Source organism: Camelina sativa, chromosome 9, assembly GCF_030686135.1.
Source record: "Camelina sativa cultivar CO46 ecotype springtype chromosome 9, ASM3068613v1".
In the NCBI taxonomy this organism is placed as follows: domain Eukaryota; kingdom Viridiplantae; phylum Streptophyta; class Magnoliopsida; order Brassicales; family Brassicaceae; genus Camelina; species Camelina sativa.
The window spans coordinates 28,776,058-28,799,553 of NC_141888.1; the positions used below are offsets into that span (position 1 = coordinate 28,776,058).

At 38.8% G+C, this 23,496-nt stretch overlaps 5 protein-coding genes and 1 pseudogene across 6 annotated transcripts; 5 read left to right on the top strand and 1 right to left on the bottom strand.

Moving 5' to 3' along the window:
* Positions 1-1,883: 1,883 nt before the first annotated feature.
* On the top strand, positions 1,884-6,692 carry LOC147938935 (ethylene-overproduction protein 1). Of its 2 annotated transcripts, none has more exons than XM_087464926.1 (5): positions 1,884-2,379; positions 2,495-4,563; positions 4,668-4,959; positions 5,243-5,552; positions 5,949-6,692. In XM_087464926.1, the coding sequence occupies exons 2-5, from the start codon at positions 2,495-2,497 to the stop codon at positions 6,173-6,175; spliced, it is 2,898 nt and encodes a 965-aa protein (XP_087321052.1). In that variant the 5' UTR covers positions 1,884-2,379; the 3' UTR covers positions 6,176-6,692. The 2 variants fall into 2 exon arrangements, with proteins under 2 accessions (XP_087321052.1, XP_087321053.1); XM_087464927.1 differs by having other exon boundaries at positions 1,910-2,379; positions 2,501-4,563.
* A 372-nt stretch (positions 6,693-7,064) lies between these two features.
* LOC147938936 (uncharacterized) lies at positions 7,065-8,201 on the top strand. The gene is made up of 2 exons (XM_087464928.1): positions 7,065-7,411; positions 7,509-8,201. The coding sequence occupies exons 1-2, from the start codon at positions 7,166-7,168 to the stop codon at positions 8,034-8,036; spliced, it is 774 nt and encodes a 257-aa protein (XP_087321054.1). The 5' UTR covers positions 7,065-7,165; the 3' UTR covers positions 8,037-8,201.
* A 2,332-nt stretch (positions 8,202-10,533) lies between these two features.
* LOC104715562 (glutathione S-transferase T3-like) lies at positions 10,534-11,556 on the bottom strand. Its single transcript, XM_019230025.2, has one exon. It carries the CDS (start codon positions 11,554-11,556, stop codon positions 10,534-10,536), a length of 1,023 nt encoding a protein of 340 aa, XP_019085570.2.
* Positions 11,557-14,392: 2,836 nt separating this feature from the next.
* LOC104711723 (uncharacterized) lies at positions 14,393-15,349 on the top strand. Its single transcript, XM_010428453.3, has 2 exons — positions 14,393-14,800; positions 15,071-15,349. Exons 1-2 carry the CDS (start codon positions 14,518-14,520, stop codon positions 15,127-15,129), a joined length of 342 nt encoding a protein of 113 aa, XP_010426755.1. The 5' UTR covers positions 14,393-14,517; the 3' UTR covers positions 15,130-15,349.
* Positions 15,350-16,175: 826 nt separating this feature from the next.
* LOC147938937 (uncharacterized) lies at positions 16,176-18,977 on the top strand. The gene is made up of 3 exons (XM_087463927.1): positions 16,176-16,418; positions 16,857-16,904; positions 18,593-18,977. The coding sequence occupies exons 1-3, from the start codon at positions 16,295-16,297 to the stop codon at positions 18,778-18,780; spliced, it is 360 nt and encodes a 119-aa protein (XP_087320053.1). The 5' UTR covers positions 16,176-16,294; the 3' UTR covers positions 18,781-18,977.
* A 179-nt stretch (positions 18,978-19,156) lies between these two features.
* On the top strand, positions 19,157-20,740 carry LOC147938938 (uncharacterized; annotated as a pseudogene).
* Positions 20,741-23,496: the final 2,756 nt, after the last annotated feature.

Below are 23,496 nucleotides of genomic sequence, written 5' to 3' on the forward strand. Positions count from 1 at the left end.
TGTGAGCTGCTCTGTCCAGAAGGTGGATAACTTTCCCAACGAAAGTTTTCATTTAAACCACCTTCCTCTTGACTGTTAAGGAGGTTTAAGTAAGAAGAAGAGTGATACAAGGGATTCGTAGAATCCATATGAAGAAGAGTATAGAATGAGTTGAGAAGAGAACGGATAAGATACGAAAAGCGAGTAGAGAAGAGAAGGGATAACAAAAGAGAAGCGAGTTGATAGAAAGAGATTTATGAGGGAAATAGAAAGAAGATGGTTGGGGTTTAATAGATTAAAAGGTAACTTGCAATAAGTAACAAAACATAATGACCTAACAACCAAAGTCTAATCATAATTTATGACAAGTACACTTCACAAAACCAAACTAGTTCGTATACATTAACTATTACTAGTCTCTTTCCCTAGATCGTATGACCAGCTAGTTAACTATTACACAGCAAGCATATCAATTTGAAACAAACAACAAACACATAGTCTCTTTCCCTAGTTTATTTGAGTTACTACCATTTCTGAATCTGAGCATTTATGACTTACTACGAAAGTAGTTAACAACTACCAAATACTACGAATAAATGATTTAACAAAAAAAAGAACTATGATTCACAGAGATATCCACGCTAATCCTATACACAGAGACCAAACAACATATACACACAGACCAAACAACCGTAACACAGAGACCATGTACAATCATTATTTCGAAAAACCAGTTCACACACAGACCAAACAACCTATTAACGAAACCAAGAACTATGATTCAGCTCAAGGACATACACCAAACAAGTATTTCGATAATCCTTTCGTTTGAGACCAAACAACCGTAACACAGAGACCATGTACAATCATTATTTCGAAACCAGGAACCATAACACGGAGACCATATACAAACATTATCTCCAACAACCTATACAAACAGACCAAACAAGTATTTAACAGAACCAAGAACTTTGATTCACATTAAACAAAGAGACCAAACAAGTATTTCAACAACCTATACACGGAGACCAAAGAGACCATATACAAACATTACAAACAACAACCTATACACGGAGACCAAACAACCTATCGACAGAGACCATATTTACAATAGAACATAGTTTCGATAATCAACGAAATCGAAAAATTGGAGGTTGTTGACAAACCTTATTTACCACGATTGAACCGCCGGACAAGCTTCGGGAGACACAGAAGATCAGTTTCGGCTTGAAAGCGGCAATGGGTGATGAACTCGTCGGCTTGAAATCGGGAATTCCTCGAGATCTCTGGGAGAGAATATCGGATGAGGTTCGGGAGAGAGGATAAGCTACGGGAATTGGTCTGAGAACTCCGGGAGAGAAGATCAGCTACGGGAATTCGTCGCCGGGAGAGAAGATCGGATCGGATCGTCGGCGGGAGAGAAGATCGACACAACCGTCGCCGTCCAGATAGAAGAGAAAAGATAGAAATTTGTCTCAACAATTTTTTGTTCTAACCCTAAAGAAAAGATTCATCCAATCAAAACGTGCCACGCGTCGAAGTGGACGACCAAAAAACGTCCCAAATGAAGATACGGTTCTTCATAATTGGGCTTTTTTATTTATTTTAAATCCAAAAAAACGAGGGACGGCCCAAAACATCACCGATACACATGGTCTTAGTACTTTTGAAAATATTAAATTAATATATTTATTTTAAAATTCATTCAACTCTTTTTGAAGATTGTAAAAACTGCGGCGAAAAATCTAAGAAATTAAAGAAATTGGCAGTTTGATAACGTTAAGAGTAGGAAAATAGCTTATATTCATAAAGCTTTAAATGTAAATAAATAAACTAATCAAAAATTACTTTCCACAAAAAAAAACTAACAAGATGACAAAAAAAAACCTGAATTTAATAAAGCTACCACACAAACAACTAACACTTATATGTACTTAATAATTTAATTTAATTATGCATTATTAGAGAACGCATGAATGACCTCTCCTCTCTCTCTCAAACAGATTGGTTAAAAAAAAAGAGAAAAAAGAAACAATTAAAAGAGAGAGAGATCGAGCGGAGGAAGATTCTTCCTCTCTAAATTAACACCTCTCTCTATTTTTACGGGAAGATTCGTAAAATTAGTATTGTGGGAACCAAAAACAAAAACAAAAAAAAACGAACCGGATCGATGAAACTTACACTGCAAAAACACGATTTCCTAGAAGAAGAAGAGGAAGAAGAAGAAGACAAGCAGCTTCGTTGAGGAAGACAAGAAACCAACCAAACAACAACAAAAAACACAAACTTTGTTAATTCTTCTTGATAAAGAGACGATTTTTATTATTGGGTTTTGATTACAAAACCGGAACTTGTTTGAATTGGCTTCCGTGATCCAATCCTCTGAATTGTTCTTTTAAGGTGACGAAGAAGTTTTCTGTAAATCTTTAAGCTTTTTTACCCCAAATTCAGATCTTTGGATAAATTTGTGATTTTTTTCTCTTTTGTTTTGTTGGTTTTTTTGGTTTGATTGAAGATGCAGCATAATCTGTTCACAACAATGCGAAGTTTGAAGCTTGCAGAAGGTTGTAAAGGTACACAAGTTTATGCTCTTAATCCCTCCGCTCCTCCTCCGCCTCCTCCTCCTGGTAATAGCGGCGGTGGAGGTAGCGGCGGCACCGGAGGAGGTGGAGGTGGAGGAGTTGGAGATAAGCTTTTACAACACCTTTCAGATCATCTTCGTGTTAATTCAGTCCGATCCAAATCAAGCCGGACTTATCCACCTCCGAATCAAGCCAACGCCGTCGTCTCCCCGGAGTTTCTTCTCCCTTGTGGACTCCCTGTGACGGATCTGCTTGAGCCTCAGATCGATCCTTGTTTGAAATTTGTTGATTTGATTGAGAAGATGGCTGAAGTTTATAGGAGGATCGAGGCTTGTCCACAGTTCGAGAAATCTGGGGCGTATTTAGAGCAATGCGCTATCTTCCGGGGGATTTCTGATCCTAAACTGTTCCGGCGGAGTCTCCGATCGTCTAGGCAACACGCCGTGGATGTTCACGCTAAGGTCGTGTTAGCTTCGTGGCTTCGATTTGAGAGGAGGGAGGATGAGTTGATCGGAACATCTTCTATGGATTGTTGTGGGAGGAATTTGGAATGTCCAAAGGCCACTCTTGTTTCAGGGTATGATCCGGAATCTGTTTATGATCCATGTGTTTGCTCTGGAGCTTCTTCTAGTTCTTCTAGATCAGAGATGATGAATGATGATGATGTTCCTGGATGTTCTACTTCTGATGAAGTGGATTATGATATGTCTTTCTGTATTGGTGATGAAGAGGTTCGTTGTGTGAGGTACAAAATCGCGTCTTTGTCTAGACCTTTCAAGGCGATGTTGTACGGTGGGTTTAGAGAGATGAAACGGTCGACGATCAACTTTACAAACAATGGAATCTCTGTTGAAGGAATGAGAGCTGCAGAGAGTTTCAGCAGGACCAACAGGTTGGATAACTTCCCTCCTAATGTTGTCTTGGAGCTTCTTAGGCTGGCGAATCGGTTCTGCTGCGATGAGTTGAAATCTGCTTGCGATTTGCATTTGGCACATCTTGTTAATACTCTGGACGAGGCAATGTTGTTGATCGAGTATGGATTAGAGGAGGCTGCATACCTTCTGGTGGCAGCTTGTCTTCAGGTTTTTCTCAGGGAGTTGCCGAGCTCTATGCATAACCCGAATGTTATAAAGATCTTCTGCAGCGCCGAGGGACGGGAAAGACTGGCATCTCTTGGCCACGCTTCTTTTTCATTGTACTTCTTCTTAAGCCAGATCGCCATGGAAGATGAAATGAAGTCTAACACAACTGTGATGCTCTTGGAACGTTTGGTTGAATGCGCAGTAGAAAACTGGGAGAAACAGCTTGCTTACCACCAATTAGGGGTGGTGATGCTTGAAAGGAAAGAATATAAGGATGCTCAGAGATGGTTTAACGTAGCGGTTGAGGCTGGTCATCTTTACTCCCTCGTGGGCGTTGCTAGGTCTAAGTTCAAGCGTGACCATAGATACTCAGCTTATAAGATCATCAACTCACTGATTTCAGATCACACGGCTACTGGGTGGATGCACCAGGAGAGGTCCTTGTATTGCAATGGTAAAGAAAGGCTGCTTGATTTGGATACAGCTACCGAGTTTGACCCGACTTTGACATTCCCCTACAAGTTCAGGGCAGTGGCGTTGGTGGAAGAGAACCAGTTTGGAGCTGCGATCGCAGAACTGAACAAGATTCTTGGATTCAAGGCCTCTCCTGACTGTCTGGAAATGAGGGCATGGATTTCTATAGGCATGGAGGATTATGAGGGTGCTTTGAAAGATATCCGGGCGCTATTGACATTGGAGCCAAATTTTATGATGTTTAACGGGAAAATCCATGGTGATCATATGGTGGAGTTGCTCCGTCCGCTAGCCCAGCAGTGGAGCCAGGCTGACTGCTGGATGCAGCTCTATGATCGTTGGTCTTCTGTGGATGATATTGGATCTCTAGCGGTTGTTCATCATATGCTTGCAAATGATCCAGGGAAGAGTCTCTTACGGTTTAGACAGTCTCTTCTTCTGTTACGGTATAATCTCTCTTTGCGCTTCTCAATGAATAAGTTTTTTCTTATTGTGCATGTTGTGTTAGACTCTTGATTGATTTTAACAAGTGCTGGTTGCATACTGACAGGCTAAATTGTCAAAAGGCAGCAATGCGTAGTCTAAGGCTGGCTCGAAACCATTCAAAGTCGGAGCATGAGCGACTTGTGTATGAAGGATGGATACTGTATGATACAGGCCACCGTGAGGAAGCCCTAGCCAAAGCAGAGGAGTCCATTTCCATACAAAGATCTTTTGAAGCATTTTTCCTCAAAGCTTATGCCCTTGCAGACTCTACTCTTGACCCAGATTCCTCAAATTACGTAATCCAACTCCTTCAAGAAGCGCTTAAATGCCCCTCAGATGGTCTCCGTAAAGGACAAGTAAGTAAAGAATTCAACAGTATTCATTTGTGTAATTCGATTTCTGATAAGTCAATTCTTTCTTTAGAGGGTTTACTTGTTGGATCATCCCTCAGAAAGCCATAGTTTCAGGATCCTAGTTTAAATTATTTTGCACTTGGTGTCTGGAATAATTTGTGGAATGTGGTTGCATCTTAGGAACCAACTGTCCTAAAAACCGTTTTGAGTACATTTGGTCAAAAGGTTATCCCACTAAATCAAATGAGATGTAAATTTATGAATTCTGCTTTGGTGTATCTTGCAGGCTTTGAACAACCTGGGGAGTGTATATGTTGATTGTGAGAAGCTGGATCTTGCAGCTGATTGCTATACAAATGCGCTCACCATCAAGCATACACGAGCTCACCAAGGCCTCGCACGTGTTTATCACCTGAAAAACCAACGGAAAGCTGCTTATGATGAGATGACAAAGCTAATAGAGAAGGCTCAGAACAATGCGTCAGCATATGAGAAGCGCTCTGAATATTGTGACCGCGAGATGGCACAGAGCGACCTTAGCCTGGCAACACAACTTGACCCTCTCCGAACCTATCCTTACAGATACAGAGCCGCAGGTAATGGCTCAACCAGTTCTAGTTTATCCTCATTTTATTCGGTTGTTGTTTATAATTGGATGCCTGAAACAAACAATGGTTGATTCACCCACATAATTTGACGCACAAAATGTTAGAAAACTTAGAACCTAGCTTTTGTGGCGATGGAAACAGAAATGAGAATTTATGACCCAACACATGAAACAACTGAGGTTTCCATCATCTCTTTGGAGTTGGAAACAGAACTGAGAGTGAATGGATATGCAGTTTCTTTGGTTTGGTGAATGTGACTAAGAAAAGTAGTTTTACCGCCTTAGTTCTCATCAGTATTGTATTCAATTTGCTTTGATAAGACCAGAGTAATTAAGCTTTCTTTAAGTTTCGGTTTCCCTAATAATGAACCCTTGATTGCTGCAGTTCTTATGGACGACCACAAAGAAAGTGAAGCCATAGACGAGCTTTCAAGGGCGATATCATTTAAACCAGATCTCCAGCTGTTACATCTACGAGCAGCATTCTATGATTCAATGGGAGAAGGAGCAGCTGCTATCAAAGATTGTGAAGCAGCATTATGTATTGATCCAGGTCATGCAGATACACTGGAGCTCTACCAAAAAGCTCGTGAACCAAACGACCAAAAGTAGAAACAAAACAATCGTTTTGGTTTTGGTGGGCAAAATCTCTTCTCTTCTTCCCTCCTGGTATGCTTCTACACTGTTTCATTTTCCTTCTGCAAAACAAAACAGAAACTGAGCAAAATCAAACAAGGCTCGGTTTGAGTGAACCAGGGATAAAAGCAAGCATTGCCATGTAAATAGAAACTTCTATATATTTTTTTTCTCTATAATTTTGGTTATTGGGGGAGAGGGGTGAGGATACTATATAAGTAGTGCAGAGAGTGTTTCTTGCTGCCAAAAGAAAGGGAACCCACGAAGAAGAACTTACCTCTGGTGAAATTGGACTTCTTCTTCTGTCCTATTTCTAGATGTATTATTGCTTCTTTCTTTCTTTTTATTTAATTTTTTTTTACTGGAATTATGTAATTGTATCTGTAACTTCTTGATCTTTTTTACATGTTTCTTGTATTGATTCTCAAAAGCATCCGGGGATGTGTTTTTTATCCTCCTGAAACAAGAAAACAAAAAACTATTCATTCATACATTTCAACTTGTTTCACCAACATTAACACTGAAAATTTCAAACATTCTTGCTCTGTTTATCACTTAAGTTGATCCAGGTGATTCTGGTGTTGAGCTGCTGGGGCAGAGATACTTTTGGCTTTGTGATGTTTTAAAGTTCTTGTTTGGTTTCATTATCGATATTATAGCCACATGATTGGAAGACTAACTTTTTCTAAAACTCTTCTGCTTATCTATTTCTCAACCTCTGAGATAGCTTTAATGTTTTTTCTTTATCGCCTGTGAACCCAGTAAATAAAAAGGCCACAAATATCGGTTCTGCACACACGAGAAAGTTTCAAAATTTCAACAACTTCTCATTAAATTTCAACTTTCAGCTAACAAAAGTTTTTTAAAAAAGAGTGTCAAGACAACAAAGATCCCATCTCTCCCAAACTCACAATTACTTACCTTCTTCATTCTCAAAACAAGGAACACCTTTTTATTCCCTCTCAGATGATTTTGTTTCTTACGGTTGAAGAGATGATGGATATGAACAGATCCCGGAGGTTGAACTTCAACGCTCCATTCTTGTCGACCAAACGACATGTCACCCAAGAGAAGCTTCCTGGTCAGTTTCCTGAAGCTTCTGTTCCGTTTTGCTGGGAGACCGCTCCCGGGATGCCTAAGAACTCGTCTCATTTGAAAAATGACCCTGAATCTGAAACACCACGTCTCAAACTACCTCCTGGAAGGTTAAAGGTTCTATCATTCTCTCTAAATCCATAACTTTTCCTCTGTTTTCCCGTTTTAGGGTTTTCAGTCCTTTCATTACTAATCACTTCGATCTACATCACAGGTTAATGGTGAAAACGACGAATTTGATGACGACACCAGTGAGGGTTTAACACCAGCTAGATTGTTGCGTATGAAGAAACGTGACAATCACGAACGTTACCATCAAACAAACCAAGACATGGTCGATGTCTTGTCTCTCACGCAAGCCATAGACATGGTCGAACTCCCAAAAGATAGTTCTGAATCGGATGATGGAAGCAGCGGAGGAGGCGACTCAAACGGATACTTAACAATGGAGAGCACAGAGCGAAGCGAAGAAATGTCACCAAGTTACATAATAGAGAGGTTTCTACCGGATGCAGCGGCTTTAGCAGCCGTGACATCAGCGGCTAGCCAAAGGAGGAGGAAGAAGAAGCTCTCTTATTTGAGTGGTGCAACGGTGAGGCAGTCTTGTTTTTCACCGAAAGCTTGTGGCTTGCATGTATTGCTGCCATGGAGCACTAAGCATAGAATCTGTGGCGTCAAAAACGCTTTTTCTCCTTCTTCCCAAATCCACTTACAACCCAAGTTTATTGAAAAAGATAATTAATTTGGAATTAACGTACTTGTTGTTATTATTTAGACTATATATTGTTGTGACACACCTTTTTGGTTTCTTGTAAAATGTGAAGGTTTATAACACTAAACAACAAAATAAGCATGTACAAAACATAAGGCTTTTTAGCCAAAATTGATGCAGCTAGTTTTAAAATAAGTTCTATTACTTTTTTTTTTTTTTCAACAAGTTCTATTACTTTTATTGTATAAAATCCTCAAATTAATCTTTGAAGCTTCTTTTTACCAAAAAAGCATTGCTTGTCCAGATTTCATGTTTTCTTTAAAATAGGCTATAAAGACTTAGACCATCATTAGACCATCATTACCGGCAGTAACTCTCTCACGTTACTTTAAAAAAAAAAAATTATTATTTTATTCATTTATTATCTTTTATTAATTGTAACCAATATGTGAATGACAGCTGTTAATTATTTGAGAGTATCGGTTCTTGCCATAGCAATCTGAGCATCGATTCTTTCCTTATTTTCTTCTCTCTCATCACTATATTAATTTTTTATCAATGAGTCACTTGCTTAGTAACTTCCACTAATAATGCCCTTAGTGGAGCAACCCACCATAGTTACTCTCATATTAATTAATTATATAAATAATCATAAATTAAGTAAAGTAACCCTAAAAGAACTTAAGCAAAATCACCCCATTACTAAAAAACCCCAAAGAAAGTTGCTCAAGCATTTAAATCATAATTTTTTAATTTGTGTTTATTAATTATAAAACTTTAATTATTTAAAATGACAAAACAATTATTTAATTTGTTATTATTACATAAAATAGAAAACAATAAAATTTTATAAACTTTGGAATGTTAAACATATTTTACAAAATTCGGAATAGTAAACATATTTAATAAAATTCAAAATATTAAACATATTAAACAAAATTCAGAATAAGATTTATTGTGCGTTTGCACCAAATTTTTGCCAGATATGCTCAATCAAGTCTTTTTCCAAAAGATCATGCATTTGTGTATCATGAACGCCGTTTCGAATGCCCATCATATTATGTAGATTTTTTGGTATTTCTGTAGAATATGATAAATCGACATGAGAAGTTCCACTTCCTTCTCCGTGATGGAATTCCGTTGAATCGTAGAAATTGTAGTCATGTCGTTCGTCTTCCACTATCATGTTATGCAGGATGATACATGCTCTCATTATTTTTCCAATTTTTCCTTTATCCCAAAAAAGTGCGGGATTCTTCACGATTGCAAATCGAGCTTGCAAGACTCCAAATGCACGCTCTACATCTTTACGACATGCTTCTTGGCATTGAGCAAAGAGTTTTGCTTTTCGGCCACGTGGAAGTGTAATGGATTGGATGAAAGTTGCCCATTTGGGATAGATACCGTCAGTGAGGTAGTACGCCATTTTGTATTGTCGTCCATTGACAACGTATGTAACTCTCGGAGCTCGGCCCTATAGGATATCATCAAACACCGGTGAGCGGTCCAAAACATTGATATCATTTAATAAACCTGGTGGTCCAAACAATGCGTGCCAAATCCATAAATCTTGTGATGCTACAGCCTCTAGTACGATTGTCGGTTTACCAGATCCACGTGAATATTGTCCTTTCCATGCAGTGGAACAATTCTTCCACTCCCAATGCATACAATCTATGCTCCCTACCATTTCGGGGAAACCGCGATGTTCTCTAATATTAAGCAATCGTTGGAGGTCTTCCGCTGTAGGTCTTCTGAGATACTCGTCACCAAACAGATGTATAACTCCGTCAACAAAATGTAGAAGGCATTTGTGGGCAGTTGTTTCAGCGAGTCATAAATATTCATCCATCGCATATGCCGAACATCCATATGCCATCATACGAATAACTGACGTACATTTTTGAAGTGCAGAAAGACCGAGCCTTCCAGTAGCATCTCGCCTTTGTCTGAAATATGAGACTCCATTCTCAATAGTAGTAACAATACGAATGAACAATGGTTTGTTCATTCTAAAGCGACGACAGAACATAGCGTGAGTGTAAGTCAGAGTCTCACTAAAATAATCATTCCATAACCGAGTGTGGCCTTCTTCGCGGTCTCTATTAATATGTACTCTTCGGATTATTAGAGCTGGTGGTACTTCCGGGTAAGTGTAGTCGTATTGAATCTCCTCCACTATACTATCAACTTCCTCCTCTACAATTTCATCAACTTCTTGATCAGAACTCCAATTAGACATTTTTGTGACAATTTGGGATTGTTGGAAAAGGTTTTGGCTTAATTTGAAATGGGTTTGAATATATTAGAAGATGAAATGATGATAAGAACATATGATGATAAGAAGAATCGAACGATAATGGAACACAAATGAGAAGAACATATAGCAAATGACCTCACACAAAACATTGTCATATATATAGGACTTACGAAAGACAAAACCAAACCTAAACCTATTCACGGGTTACAAAAGACAACAACTCACAACCCAGTCACGGGTTACAAAGGACAACAACTAATAACCCATTCACGGGTTACAAAAGACAATATCTATGACAACTAGACAACAACAAGACAGACCCGTGAATGACACTAAAAAAAACACCCCTCCACGGGTTAAAACACAACACATCTTTGTCATTCGCTTGAACATAAAATGCTTGTTAAGGAGGCTGTCTAGCAGTCTCATTTTGCCGTGTCTCTCTTTAGCCGCTTGTTCTTGTTCTTTCATTGCAATGATCTTGTCTAGCTTACCAACAGAACCATCCTCTACATCAATAGTCACAGCCGGTTTTTTCCCTTTTTTCTTAGAAGCTTTAACCCCCGGAGGCCTTGTCTCAGCTCCATCATTGCACTCTTCTTCTGTAGCGAGTTTAGTCCTTTTATGGCTACACTCCTCCGTGATCCATTTCTGATCATGCCTCAATTCTCTCCAGCAATGTCCTAATAGGAAAGGCTTGTCCATGTCGTTCTTGTAAAGCTCATATGCCAAGCTCAATACATCATCCTCTGATTCTCCACTCTTTCTTCTTGAACTTGCTTGTGAGTAACACCCCACAAACTTATTGACTTGGTGGTTTATCTTGTTCCACCTAGCCTTACATTGTGAAGGCCCTCTTGCATCTGAACCAGATGATCCATCATTTGCTTTGAAGTACTCAGCAACCCTCTTCCAGAAACTTTGAAGCCGCTGCTCATTACTTACAACCAGATCCTTGCTTGTGTTTAACCAAGCGCTTATGAGGTTGACATCCTCCTCTGCACTCCACTGCTTTTTTATTCCCCTTCTTCCGTCTTCTTCATTCTCATCAACTGCTACATCGATACAGTCTTCAGATTCTGATGGTGTAGGGCTAAAGTGAAGTGGCTGAGATGAGAATCCATGCCTAAAGTGTACATGCTGAGAAGAGAAGGTAGAGGTAAAGTGGACAGGCTGAGAAGAGACTGAATTGGAAAGAATCGGATTATCTGAACCGTTGGAGTCTTTTTGAGAATTCATAAGATCGACAAAATATGTCTGTGGAAAAGGATTAATGTTTCTAGGATCCATTGCTTGTGTTAAAAGGAAAAGGAAAAGGATTGATGTAAAACAAGCTTGGGTTTGTAGGGAAGGGTTAGTGAAAACTCATGTAAAACGAATAGGGTTAGTTAGTAAGGTGAAGTTTACTTTTAAAACTTCACCCTTTAGATTTTCAAATTTAAGTTTTTACCTAAACTACAACAACCACATATTTATCACATTAAAACAACCTACAAACCCTACACCATCAAACAATAAGTTTGATGTTTAAGCATTCATCAATGATGACTCGACAAGTATCTACCTAAACAATTACTAACCGTATTTATCACAACCAACAAACAAAGCAATCATCAATGACTGACTCGACTATTATCTAATCTAACACCAAACAAATTCATCCCAACACACAACCGCAAACAATATTTATCAACAACAAATTAAAGCTAGAGTACCATACCTTTTCAAATTAGAGAATCCAACCGCTGTTCCACATTGTGAATACCACTCCAAATCAAATCATTAGACCTCGCACAAAACATGACAAAAGAGTCAATATTAATCACACAGTTACTTATACAATATATTACAAAAAAGACAAACATAAAATAACAATAAAGACCTTGATAGTTCTCAATGGAGATTAATCATCTTTCTTGGCTAAGAGATCAGTGGCAGCTTTGAATGGCTTCCACGCATGAGCCGCATCACAACAACAGAACATCACAACTCCAAAAGCAGTCTTCAGTTTGGCCAAACTCCATAGGTCTCCAAACGTGTCCTTGCAAAACCTTTAAAACAAACAATTGAACACTAAACTGTAATCATTCCATAACAACCTGTTTGTTTCAACACCTCAAAAAAAAAACAACAAACCAATGGATTTAATAGACAAACACAAGAGCGCTTGTAAATCAAAATCGATAAATCGGGGTTGAGAAAGATATACCTTTGACTTGTTTTGGCTCTCTCTCTCTCTCTCTCTCTCTCTCTCTCTCTCTCTCTCTCTCTCTCTCTCTCTCTCTCTCTCTCTCTCTCGGGGCTTTGCGATGGCTATGATTTTTGTTGAATGAGAATCGGACATACATCAAACGTTGTAGCTACGTCTTTAACAATCATTGTTTCCCTGCAGTGACAACAAATCAACACAATTAGAAGAGGAAGAGAAAGTAACAATAACACTCTAGCTACATCCTAATCGATACTCTAATCAGATTAATCCGAAATCCTAACAATCAATCAGATTAATCTAAAACCCTAACAATTAAAGATCGGGAAAAATGTCAAAAAAATCCCCAACTTTCAAATTTGGGACGTTTTAATCACCAACTTTCAAGATGCCATTTTAATCACAAAGTTTTCGTTGACTTGGCCATAAAATAGCAAAGTTTGGTTGACCTCACCGTTTTAGGCACGTCGTTTATTCTCTGTTAAAGATCTAAAAAACAGAGTAAATTACAGGTTATCTGCTACCGATTAGCATAAACAACCACGTTTTTAACACTAAAAACAATATTGTTTACCAAATTGAAGACACTAAATCCCTAAATCAATTCCAATTTCACAAATATATAACCTTAGAAAGAAAACCCTAAATTCTCTCTACACCATTGATGGCACACCACACTTACCGATGCAACCAGATGTGTCAAAGCTTGAACTTAAACTCATCGGAATAGAGAGATTACAGAAGAGATTTTGGTATTATAGAGAGAATTTGAAGTTTTCTTTATAGGATTAGGGATTTAATAAACGTCGTGCCTAATATGGCGAGATCAACAAAACTTTGCTATTTTATGGCCAAGTCAATCGAAACTTTGTGATTAAAATGGCATCTTGAAAGTTGGTGATTAAAACGTTCCAAATTTGAAACAGTCGTCGTCGTTGTCAGATCTAATAACCCATTCACCAATCTGGAAGCCATCGCCTCCGGGTAACCAACAAACAACCAGTTTATGCCGGAAAATTCAATGGATTCTCCGATTTCATCAAGAATCGCATCTTGTGTCGCCTTCAAAAACGAGAGGGAAGAGAGAGAGACAGTCAGGAAGAAAGAGAAAAAGAAATGAGAAAAAACCTGCTTTTATATTTACGCACCAACCACTCATGAGACGTCATGTATCGTTCTTAAGCCGTTGCTCGGAATACTTTCGACAAAACCGATTCTCGCATTAATGGACTCATTTATAGGTTGTTTACTATTTTTTTGGGCCCCAAATACAAAAGAATTCTTCTGAGAAACACCTAGTAATGATGCTTTTACAGATCCTTTTAATTTTTTTATCCATTAATTGATTCCGTAAAGATGTGCAAGTGCAACTCTCAGAAAATTCTTAGACTAATTTGGTACTAATTGATTCAGAGTAGTTTTGCCCCAAAAAGAAAAAGAAAAGAAAGACAAATTAAAGCACACAACTTTACAACCTACACAAAGTTTTTAAAAATTAAATCCTAATATTTTCTTTTTGTCAAACAATCCAAAATCTTTTGGTCTTCAGAACTCTTAAATTCTCTAAAACCACATAATAATGAATAGTTAGCTAATACAGTAAAAAATCTTGAAAAATGTTAGTGACAAAAAAAAAAAAGAAAACTTGCAAATTGGTAAAATATCTAGCACACAAATTATCATCCGTTTTAACATACAGGGGAGACATGTGGATTCGTTGGGAATCAGACATAAACTATGGTTTTAGTGGACACGTGTAACGAGATATATGGTATACAACAAGTTACGAAGTACGTGTAAAAACCACATGACCGCTTGTCAGAACAGTAAACGTGTCGGTCTTTCTAGATTTTCTACCGACGTATTACAAAAAAACAAACTTTATTTAATTAATAATGTCATCTCATTTGTTTGGATAGCCAATATTGTCTCACTGTTTGCTAACACAATCATATAAAAAATATTTTCCTTGATGAAAAAATGGCACTGTCTAAAGGAAAAGTGGAACCAATGGTAAAGGAAAGAAACAAAAGGAAGAAAATATGGAAGAAGGCGTACCAGAAGCAGAGAAGAGGCTCATGTATCCACAAGAAGTCGTAGAAAAGAACCACGATAAACACGAAGAAGAAGAAGAAGAGAAAGGAGCTGCTAAAGGTGGGATGTTGAACAATCTGATATCCAACTTTATTGATGCAACAACAACAACAGTAGTAGACGGCAAATCTGGCGAGAACATTCAAAAAGTTGAATGTGAAGATGAAGCTGAGAAGCAAAAAGAAAGCTCAAGTTCTGGAATCTTAGACAAGATTATTTCTCATCTTCCAGGTACGCTTACGTTTCATTAACAGGGTTTTCACACTATAAGCTATTCCGAGAAAAATAGTGAACATGTTTGTTGTGCTGCCGTAGTCCCGGCTTTGATTCCATTAGTTAGACACACTTTGATGGAACTCTAGTGGTAGATCAAACAATACAATAATGTGTTAAGGACTTGTATCAAATCTAATGGCATTAAATTATTCCTAGATTTTGGAGTTTAAAACCGATTTAGGCATTGTTAACTTGGCTGTAAATGACTTTTGTTCGTAAAAGCAGAAGATGCGGTTCCAACTACGGACGAGGCAGCCATTTTGATCCACTCCGCGATTGACTGAGGAAGACTACAGCCACAACGATCTCTTTTGTTATTTTTGCTGTTCTGTTTTGTAAGTTTAGGATTCGTCTTCACGAGGTTAATTTGTGTGTGTGTTTGTGTGAATTCGAAATCCTCTCCAAGAGTCTTTAGACCGTTTTGTTTTTGGACGTGACAATTAACCGTCCATAATAAGGATATATTGGGCTGTGTCTACGGACAGACCGACCAATTGACATCTATATCCAAAACCAATTGAAATTTGTATTCATAACTAATGACGAAAGGGGAATAGAGAATAACTATAACAGTGATTTTCATGTTGTGGTGATTGAAGGCAAACATGGAACAAGAAACGTAAGAGTAAGAGAAGAATGAATCAAAGATGTTTCAAAACTTAATAGTGAGTCCTCTAAAATTGAGATTAATATATCATAATAATTTCAAAAAGATTAAAACTTAATTACAATACATAGAAACTACATAGAAGAAAAACAATTTCAGGGAAATAATAATCTACAAAAACAATATAAAAAAGGCTTTTGTGATTTCAAATACAAAAGAAAAAAAATTAAGAAAAAAATAAAATAAATGGAACAATGTAGAATTGGTTTATTTGTTATAATTTATAGTAAGAAGTAAGAACAGGAAAGACATATTTTTACTATTTATTTCAATATATTAATTGGAAATATGGAGAATAACTAACTAAATATGGAGTAGCTGAAAAAAAAAACTAAATATGGAGTAAATCCTTCATACTTTCCGAATAGCTTTAGTTATCTTATCTATGGTTAATTTTGACATAGTGATCATAACACTGTGATATGCTTTTTAAGCCAATAACTTAGTAGAAACTACATAGTCACATTTACATGTTTATTTTTAGCCATTCACATTCTAATCATTCTAACACAGATCCTTATCTATTAATTATTAACTCTTTAAAAATATTTTTTAGCAAAAAAAAGAAAACCATATAAGGAAGAATATCCAAAAAAAATTAATTTCTATAATACTTTTTCCTGCCTTTTAACATATAAAGAGTTGCGGAACCAGTTTTTGCTTAGTATGCTTACTTCATGCTTCAGCCATTTTAGCATTTTAAGTTAGACAACACCTTCTTTTTTATTTTCTTTTTGTCAACGAGAAAGTCCAAACTCCAAATATACAGTCAGGAAAAGAATATGGTGAAGAACAAGGCATTGTCGAAGATCCATAAATTATTCTATACTTATGTGAAAAAGACACATCGCAAGGAACTAAAAAATCATGAAAACACAAGTCCTAAAGAAACCATTGAAGCTGAAGGTAATTTTTTTTCTTATTTGTTAGTGTTTGCAGTTTGGTTATCCAGATAAAAACTAGGTGTTCAATTTAATCTTAATTATTTTATTAAAAACTAATAGTTTTCAATTTTGTTAGTTTCAGAAAAAAAAAAGAAAAACAAAATCATAAACGAAAGAAATCTCAGTGTAGTTTCAAATCCCAATTTCTTATGACTCTAAAAGATATGAAAAAAAAAAAAAAAAAGTTTAGATGAATTTCAAATCATTATCTTAAGAGCAAAGCTTATTTTTGTTTTCCTACATGCATCACACTCTTGACAGACCCGACCCAAGTGAAGTGGACAGAGATAAGCTGGTCCAAAGATCCATGTTCACTTATTGGAAAAAATAAATTACACAAAAATGACTAATACGTTTGTGACTGAGGATGATTAACGATATACAGTTTTATTCTTAACAGAAGGGATCATGGCGGATAGTTCAACCTGCCAGACGACAAAGATTTACGGTATGTTTGCTGCCATTACTCTGTAATAAAGTCAAATCTATTAAATGATTTTTGTTAAGGAACTAACCCATTTCGGTTATAGATATTATAGTTATTGATTTAAGGTTTTAAGGCTTAGGATTTGGTAACTAGGGGTTTAGTTTGTAGGGCGGAGCTTAGTTCTAAAGTGCGGCTGTGGTTTCATTGTTTGTGCTATCTTCGTTGATGTGTATGATATGGGCTCAAACTTGCATATTGCAAAATAAGCTGATAAATCAAGACCAAACCACATGGTTATAGGGTGTAAAAGTAAATGTGACATGCTTGAGAAATATAAAAGATTTCCTAAGAATGAAATCAATTTTTGGAGACGAGAACTTCCCCATTTCTATCCGTAAAAGTTTCGACATGAAACTTTGTTTCTCATATATATAGGTACACCTATATATTCGAATGCAAAGTAATAGGGGATGTGTATTCATCGTTGAATCTATACATTTCCTTACATATTACATAAATAGAGGCCTACTATCCTATAAGAATTAAGAACAACCCGTTGTGTGATTTAGGACTTGTGTACGATTTAATCCCAAGATAATGGAGTCGGGTAGACGTGTAGCCTTGTAGTGACCACAATCAAAACTTAAAAGAGAAAATACAATCGATGAGGAGGTGGTTCCTTACTTCCTCTTCCAACCCACATTAACAAGCATGTGTGTCAGTGTGTGTACAACCGGGTGTCCCCGTTTGAGCAGCATCTTGAGTAAAATGCTATTTAAAAATGAATAGCCAAGTATTAAGATTCCGCTCTTAATTCTTATGCTAAACTAGATTTCTCCAATCTTCAGTATTTACATTTTATGAGACTACATTTTTTTTTTTTATTGATATACATACTTAAATGCTCCACTTAAAGAACATATAATATAAGGTATAAATTCACCAAGTTTCTTAACTGTTTTCTCTTTTATTTTGTTGATGATATATTATTTGCATCACATCAATTTCTCATCATCTCTATAACTTATATAGATTCCACCTACTATTTCAATAGTTTCAGAAAATTCAGTCGTGGTAACAAGTATGGGATTAGATGTTCGTATAGTTTTATACTATGATGGTTTTCTGTTAACTAAGTGTCCTGTCTTTAGGGTTGTTTCTTCATGTACCATAAAATATTTACTATGATGCATATTCCATATAAGGTTTTTTTCTCTAAAGAATCCTTAAAAGAGTATATGAATCATCAAAATAGGAATTTTCCCCCCATAAAACATAATATGAGAGATATTTTAAGGAAATTTTACGTAAATTATATCGTCACATAATCTTGTTATAATAATATTCAAATAGGTAAAGTCTTTTTACGTAATAGTTAACTAAATAATTTACCTAAAATGTATGAAAACGGATAAGTGTTTAAAATTTTAAGAAAAATAAAAATAAAAATTGTATTTTCGATACGTAAAATTATATATTAATGATTTGTTACTATAGACTGACTATAAGGAAAAATAATTTAGGAAACAAAAATACTTTAGTTTCTTCTCCATTGGTTATCATCACATCATTGAACAAAAAAAAAGGTTTTTGAATTCATTTAGAGAGTGACTGGTCGTCCAATTTTCTTAGTTTTTTCTTATCTTTTTTTTTCTAGTACTGTAATATAATACTGGGATTAAATAATGTTTTTATTTAACATGTTGCAGGGAAAAATAGTTACCTAGAGAAAATTTTCATGGAGGTACTGTCAAATGAACCGAGACCATCGGATCTCATAAAATTGTGGGAGTTGTTCGATGTTCGTTCTGCTCCTCCACATGTTGACCAGAAACTACCCAACATGGTTAAGACCGAGACTGAGATCGTTGAAGTCGAAACCTCAAACCGAGACTGAGCGTCGACGTTTTTGATGGATATGTTATGTTTAACTTTATCCATCATTTATCGGTAATGTATTGATATATATATGGAGTAATAATGGTGATACTAGAGAGACAAGCGTGAAATGTTTTAAGATAAATAATTGCAAACTTTTCTATTGTAAAAGATATTTTTGCTTTGTGTTTTTATGATGTCTCTGTTTCATCTTCATCTAGTTTTGAGTCTACAATTATTTCGTTTTAACTCAAAAGCATATATCACGACCTCAATATGCTAGAGTTTTTTCTCTCAAAAAAGGCAAAAAAGTGAGTGCGTTTTCTACTATCCGCCAGCGTCAATCTCGACGTTGGAACCCTCCTCCTCCTACTTTTTCAGGCCCTCCCCTCCTCATGGGGAAGCAAAAGAAGCGAAAAAAGGGTTCCCCTTCGCCCAATTCACCCTCGTCCTCCCCCCCTCCGCCATCGCCTCCCCCCTCGGCCTCTCCGCCCCCCTCGGCCACTACGGTCTCCACGACCCCGGAGGAAGCGTCTCCCGCCGCTCTCCACTCCTCGAAATATGCCCAATTGACTGCCGAAAGGACAGACTTGGCCATTGCCCCAATATCTTCTTCAGATCTGGACCCATCCCGATTCGTGGAAAACAATATTGAGCTTAAGCAAGGAGGAGCTTCCCTCTCTGCCCCTACTCCCAACCCCATAGGCGTTGTGTCGGCCCTGCCCGCCCCAACCCCTCAAACCTCAGTCGATACTGGGAAACCCGTAGACCCCCCTCTCTCTCCTACCACGGGGACTCCACCCCACCCTGAGGAGGACTCGTGGGTTGGCCTTGTAAAGGGCAGGATGCTCAAGAAGAAGGGTACTTCATTCACCTTACCATTAGGTGAAGTGTGCGTCAAATTCCTGAACACGGTGATTGAAAGCAACCGCAAATCGTGGGATAGCTTTGTGCTTGGACAGTTCTACTCAGATCCGCCATCCCAGGGTACTCTTCATAATATAGTCAATGGTATTTGGAGCAAACGCTACAAGGATATTTCAGTGTCCAAGCTGGATGGAAACACTTTCCTCTTCCGTATCCCGAACAATTTTACCAGGAATCACGTCATCACCCAGAGACTGTGGCAAATCGAAGGCCAAACCATGTTCGTAGCAAAATGGGAACCAGGAGTAGTGCCTAAGAAACCTGAGTTATCTTCGGCTCCAATCTGGCTTGAGCTACGAAATGTTCCTCTGCAATTCTTCAACGAGGAAGGACTTGAACACATTGCCGGACTGGAAGGGGAACCCAAATGCCTCCATCCTTCAACAGCAAATAAAACAAACCTTGAAGTAGCTAAGGTCTTCACCATCATCGACCCAAGGAAACCGCTTCCGGAGGCGGTAAATCTACAATTTGAATCTGGCGATGTTGTGCGAGTTTTAGTGTCAAGCCCCTGGATGCCTCCTGTCTGCTCCTTTTGCAAGGGCATCGGCCATACCTTGAAGAGATGCTCCAAGGCCCCCATTACTTGTTCCTCTTGCTCCTCTACAACCCACTCCCCTGAAGGGTGTCCTCGGCTCAAAGAAGCCTAGTCAAAGCGCAGGCAGCAAAAGAAGAAGTCAAACCCACACTCAGTGACTTCGGGTTCCCTTGTAGATCCGAATAGAGTTTTTGTTCAGGTCCCTCTGAAGCAGCATCCAAACCCTGCTCCGGCTATGACACCTCCTTCTGCTTTGCCATCCTCCCCTTCAGCTATTCGCCAACAGGAGATAGGAGAGCAAAGTGGTCTGTCAATTCAGGATAAGTCGGCTCCCACCCTAATCACTTCCAAGGGCTCGGGTCACTCTTCAGTGGTGGAGTCGGACTCCTCCGATACCCTCTCTTCAAACAGAGATGAAGATGAGGTGGGTGCGGGTTTTGAATCGGATTTCCAAGTGGCATTGTCAAAACGTCAGCGTAAGATTCAACGGGGCAAGAGCCTCAAACTTCACTAATTATATATGTGTATGAACCTTTTTTGTTGGAATGTACGTGGCTTTAATATATATAGCCATAGAAGCGGATTTAAGAAATGGCTTAGGGGAAGAGAATCCCTTTTTGGTGGTATTATTGAGACTCATGTGAAGCAGGAGAAGATGAAGAAATTTGTAAATAACCTTCTTCATGGCTGGTTTTTTGACGATAACTATGAGTATTCAGATTTGGGGAAAATCTGGTTAGTCTGGGATCCGAGAGTTCAGGTGGTGGTCCTGTCTAAATCTCTGCAGATGGTGACCTGTGAGATCCTTCTCCCTGAGGCAAAGGATTGGTTGGTTGTTTCGATTGTTTACGCAGCAAACGAAGAGGGGCTGAGGAAGGACTTATGGGCAGAGATGGTAAACTTTGCTAGCTCTCACTCTATGACAAATAAACCTTGGATGGTCTTGGGAGATTTCAACCAGGTTTTGCATCCTGGGGAGCACTCAAACCCTGCCATACTAAATGTTGGACGAAGACTCCGCGAGTTCAGTGACTGTCTACTTCACGCGGGTTTGTCTGACTTGACTTTCAAGGGTGCTACTTTCACGTGGTGGAACAAGTCAAAGTCCAATCCCATTGCAAAGAAGCTTGATAGAGCCTTGGTAAACTCTTCTTGGCTCGACCTCTACCCTCCATCTTTCGCGGTTTTTGGAGAACCTGACTTCTCTGATCACGCCTCATGCGGAGTTTTACTGGAGACTGGCACAACAAAGGAAAAAAGGCCTTTCATGTTTTTCAACTTTCTACTTCAGAATCAAGAGTTCCTTCCCCTTGTTGCTGAGCATTGGTTTAGTTTCAATATAACCAGGGTTTAGGGTTCAATGGCATCACCTGTCAAAAGCAGAGGAATCTTTCCTGCAACAGAGGACAAGTATAAACTGGTTTAAGGAAGGTGACTGTAACTCTGCGTTCTTCCACAGGATCGCAGCCGCTCGAAAAGCAAAAAACCATATTCACTTCCTTTTCGACTCAAATGATGTGAAGGTTGAAACGCAGAAGGAAATCAGGGATCACTGCGTTGATTATTTCACAGATCTTCTTGGGAGCCCTGATACAACGCCGGGGCTCATCCAAAGTGATATGGACCTTCTCCTTCCCTTCCGCTGCTCACCTTCACAGTACCAGCATATGGAAAAGATGTTCACTAGGGAGGAGGTCAAGGATGCTTTCTTCACACTCCCTAGAAACAATACGAGTGGCCCGGATGGTTTCTCTGCTGAGTTGTTCATTGGAGCATGGTCTATCATTGGTGCGGAGGTAATTGATGCGATCATGGAATTCTTTAGCTCTGGGAGGCTGCTCCTTCAGTGGAACGCCACGACGCTAATTTTGATTCCTAAGACGCCTAATGCATCTAAAGTGGCTGACTTTAGACCAATTGCCTGTCTAAATACCGTGTATAAGGTCATAGCAAAGCTTCTAGCTTCCCGACTTCAATGGCTGCTGCCGCATGTCATCTCTCCCTCTCAGTCTGCCTTTATCCCTGGAAGACTGTTAGCAGAGAACGTCCTTTTGGCTACTGAGCTAGTTCAGGGATACAACAGGAGAAATATTGACGAAAGGGCTATGCTGAAGGTGGACATAAGAAAAGCTTTTGACTCAGTCAGCTGGGCTTTTATTTTGTCAGCTCTTACAGCCATTGGTGTTCCAAGGAGATTTGTTGACTGGATTCGAGAATGCATCACTACTCCAACGTTCTCCATTTGCTTAAATGGTACCTCGAGTGGTTATTTTAAAAGCTCCAAGGGTCTGAGGCAAGTGGATCCGGTCTCACCTTATTTGTTTGATCTTAGTATGGAGGTTCTCTCTAGGCTTCTCAAATCAAGATTCGAGCAAGGGTATATCAACTATCATCCGAAAACATCAGGTTTGTCCATCACCCACTTGATGTTTGCGGATGATGTAATGATATTTTTCGATGGAGCTAAAGCTTCGCTCCATGGTATTGGTGAGGCCCTCGATGATTTCGCTTCCTGGTTTGGTCTGGGTATAAGCAAGGCTAAGACCCAACTTTTCCATGCGGGGCTGTCCCTGGAGAAATCAACTGCTATTGCCAGGCACGGGTTCACCCAAATCTCTCTGCCAATCCGTTACCTCGGACTCCCGCTTTTGCATCGAAAGCTTAAAATCTCCGAATATGAACCTTTGCTCAGCCAGCTAAAGTCAAAGTTCAATGGTTGGGCTTCAAAGGCGCTATCTTATGCAGGTCGTTGCCAACTGCTTGCCTCTGTCATATCGGGGACTGTTAACTTCTGGATATCGACTTTTATTCTCCCTAAAGGATGCATAAGGAAGATAGAGTCCCTCTGTTCTCGTTTCCTCTGGTCAGGTAGAATTGAAGGTAGCACAGGGGCAAAAGTCGCATGGGCCTCTGTGTGTCTCCCAAAGCAGGAAGGGGGTCTGGGATTAAGAAGATTTGCGGTCTGGAATATCACCCTCTGCCTCAGGTCCGTCTGGCTCCTGTTCTCAGGCTCGGGCTCTCTCTGGGCTCTCTGACATAAGCACCATAGCATACAAGACAAGAGTTTCTGGTCCCTCAAAGAGTCCCCCCGGGATTATTGGATTTGGAAAGCAATTTTGAGGTTGTGTCCTCTTGCAGAGAGGTTCATTAGGGTTGCTATTGGTAATGGAGATACGGCCAGCTTCTGGTTTGATGCCTGGACCCCGTTGGGTCCCCTTATCAAGGCTTTAGGCCCCTCGGGACCCCTTCAACTGTGCCTCCCGTTAGAAG

Bases quoted from the DNA above. Each gene is read 5' to 3' on its own strand.
- LOC147938935 (XM_087464926.1), top strand. From the start codon at position 2,495: ATGCAGCATAATCTGTTCACAACAATGCGAAGTTTGAAGCTTGCAGAA. The intron at 4,960-5,242 runs GTAAGTAAAGAA...TGTATCTTGCAG, and splicing joins ATGGTCTCCGTAAAGGACAA to GCTTTGAACAACCTGGGGAG. The intron at 5,553-5,948 runs GTAATGGCTCAA...TGATTGCTGCAG, and splicing joins TTACAGATACAGAGCCGCAG to TTCTTATGGACGACCACAAA.
- LOC147938936 (XM_087464928.1), top strand. From the start codon at position 7,166: ATGATTTTGTTTCTTACGGTTGAAGAGATGATGGATATGAACAGATCC. The intron at 7,412-7,508 runs GTTCTATCATTC...TCTACATCACAG, and splicing joins TACCTCCTGGAAGGTTAAAG to GTTAATGGTGAAAACGACGA.
- LOC104715562 (XM_019230025.2), bottom strand. From the start codon at position 11,556: ATGGATCCTAGAAACATTAATCCTTTTCCACAGACATATTTTGTCGAT.
- LOC104711723 (XM_010428453.3), top strand. From the start codon at position 14,518: ATGGAAGAAGGCGTACCAGAAGCAGAGAAGAGGCTCATGTATCCACAA. The intron at 14,801-15,070 runs GTACGCTTACGT...TCGTAAAAGCAG, and splicing joins GATTATTTCTCATCTTCCAG to AAGATGCGGTTCCAACTACG.
- LOC147938937 (XM_087463927.1), top strand. From the start codon at position 16,295: ATGGTGAAGAACAAGGCATTGTCGAAGATCCATAAATTATTCTATACT. The intron at 16,419-16,856 runs GTAATTTTTTTT...TATTCTTAACAG, and splicing joins AGAAACCATTGAAGCTGAAG to AAGGGATCATGGCGGATAGT. The intron at 16,905-18,592 runs GTATGTTTGCTG...AACATGTTGCAG, and splicing joins CCAGACGACAAAGATTTACG to GGAAAAATAGTTACCTAGAG.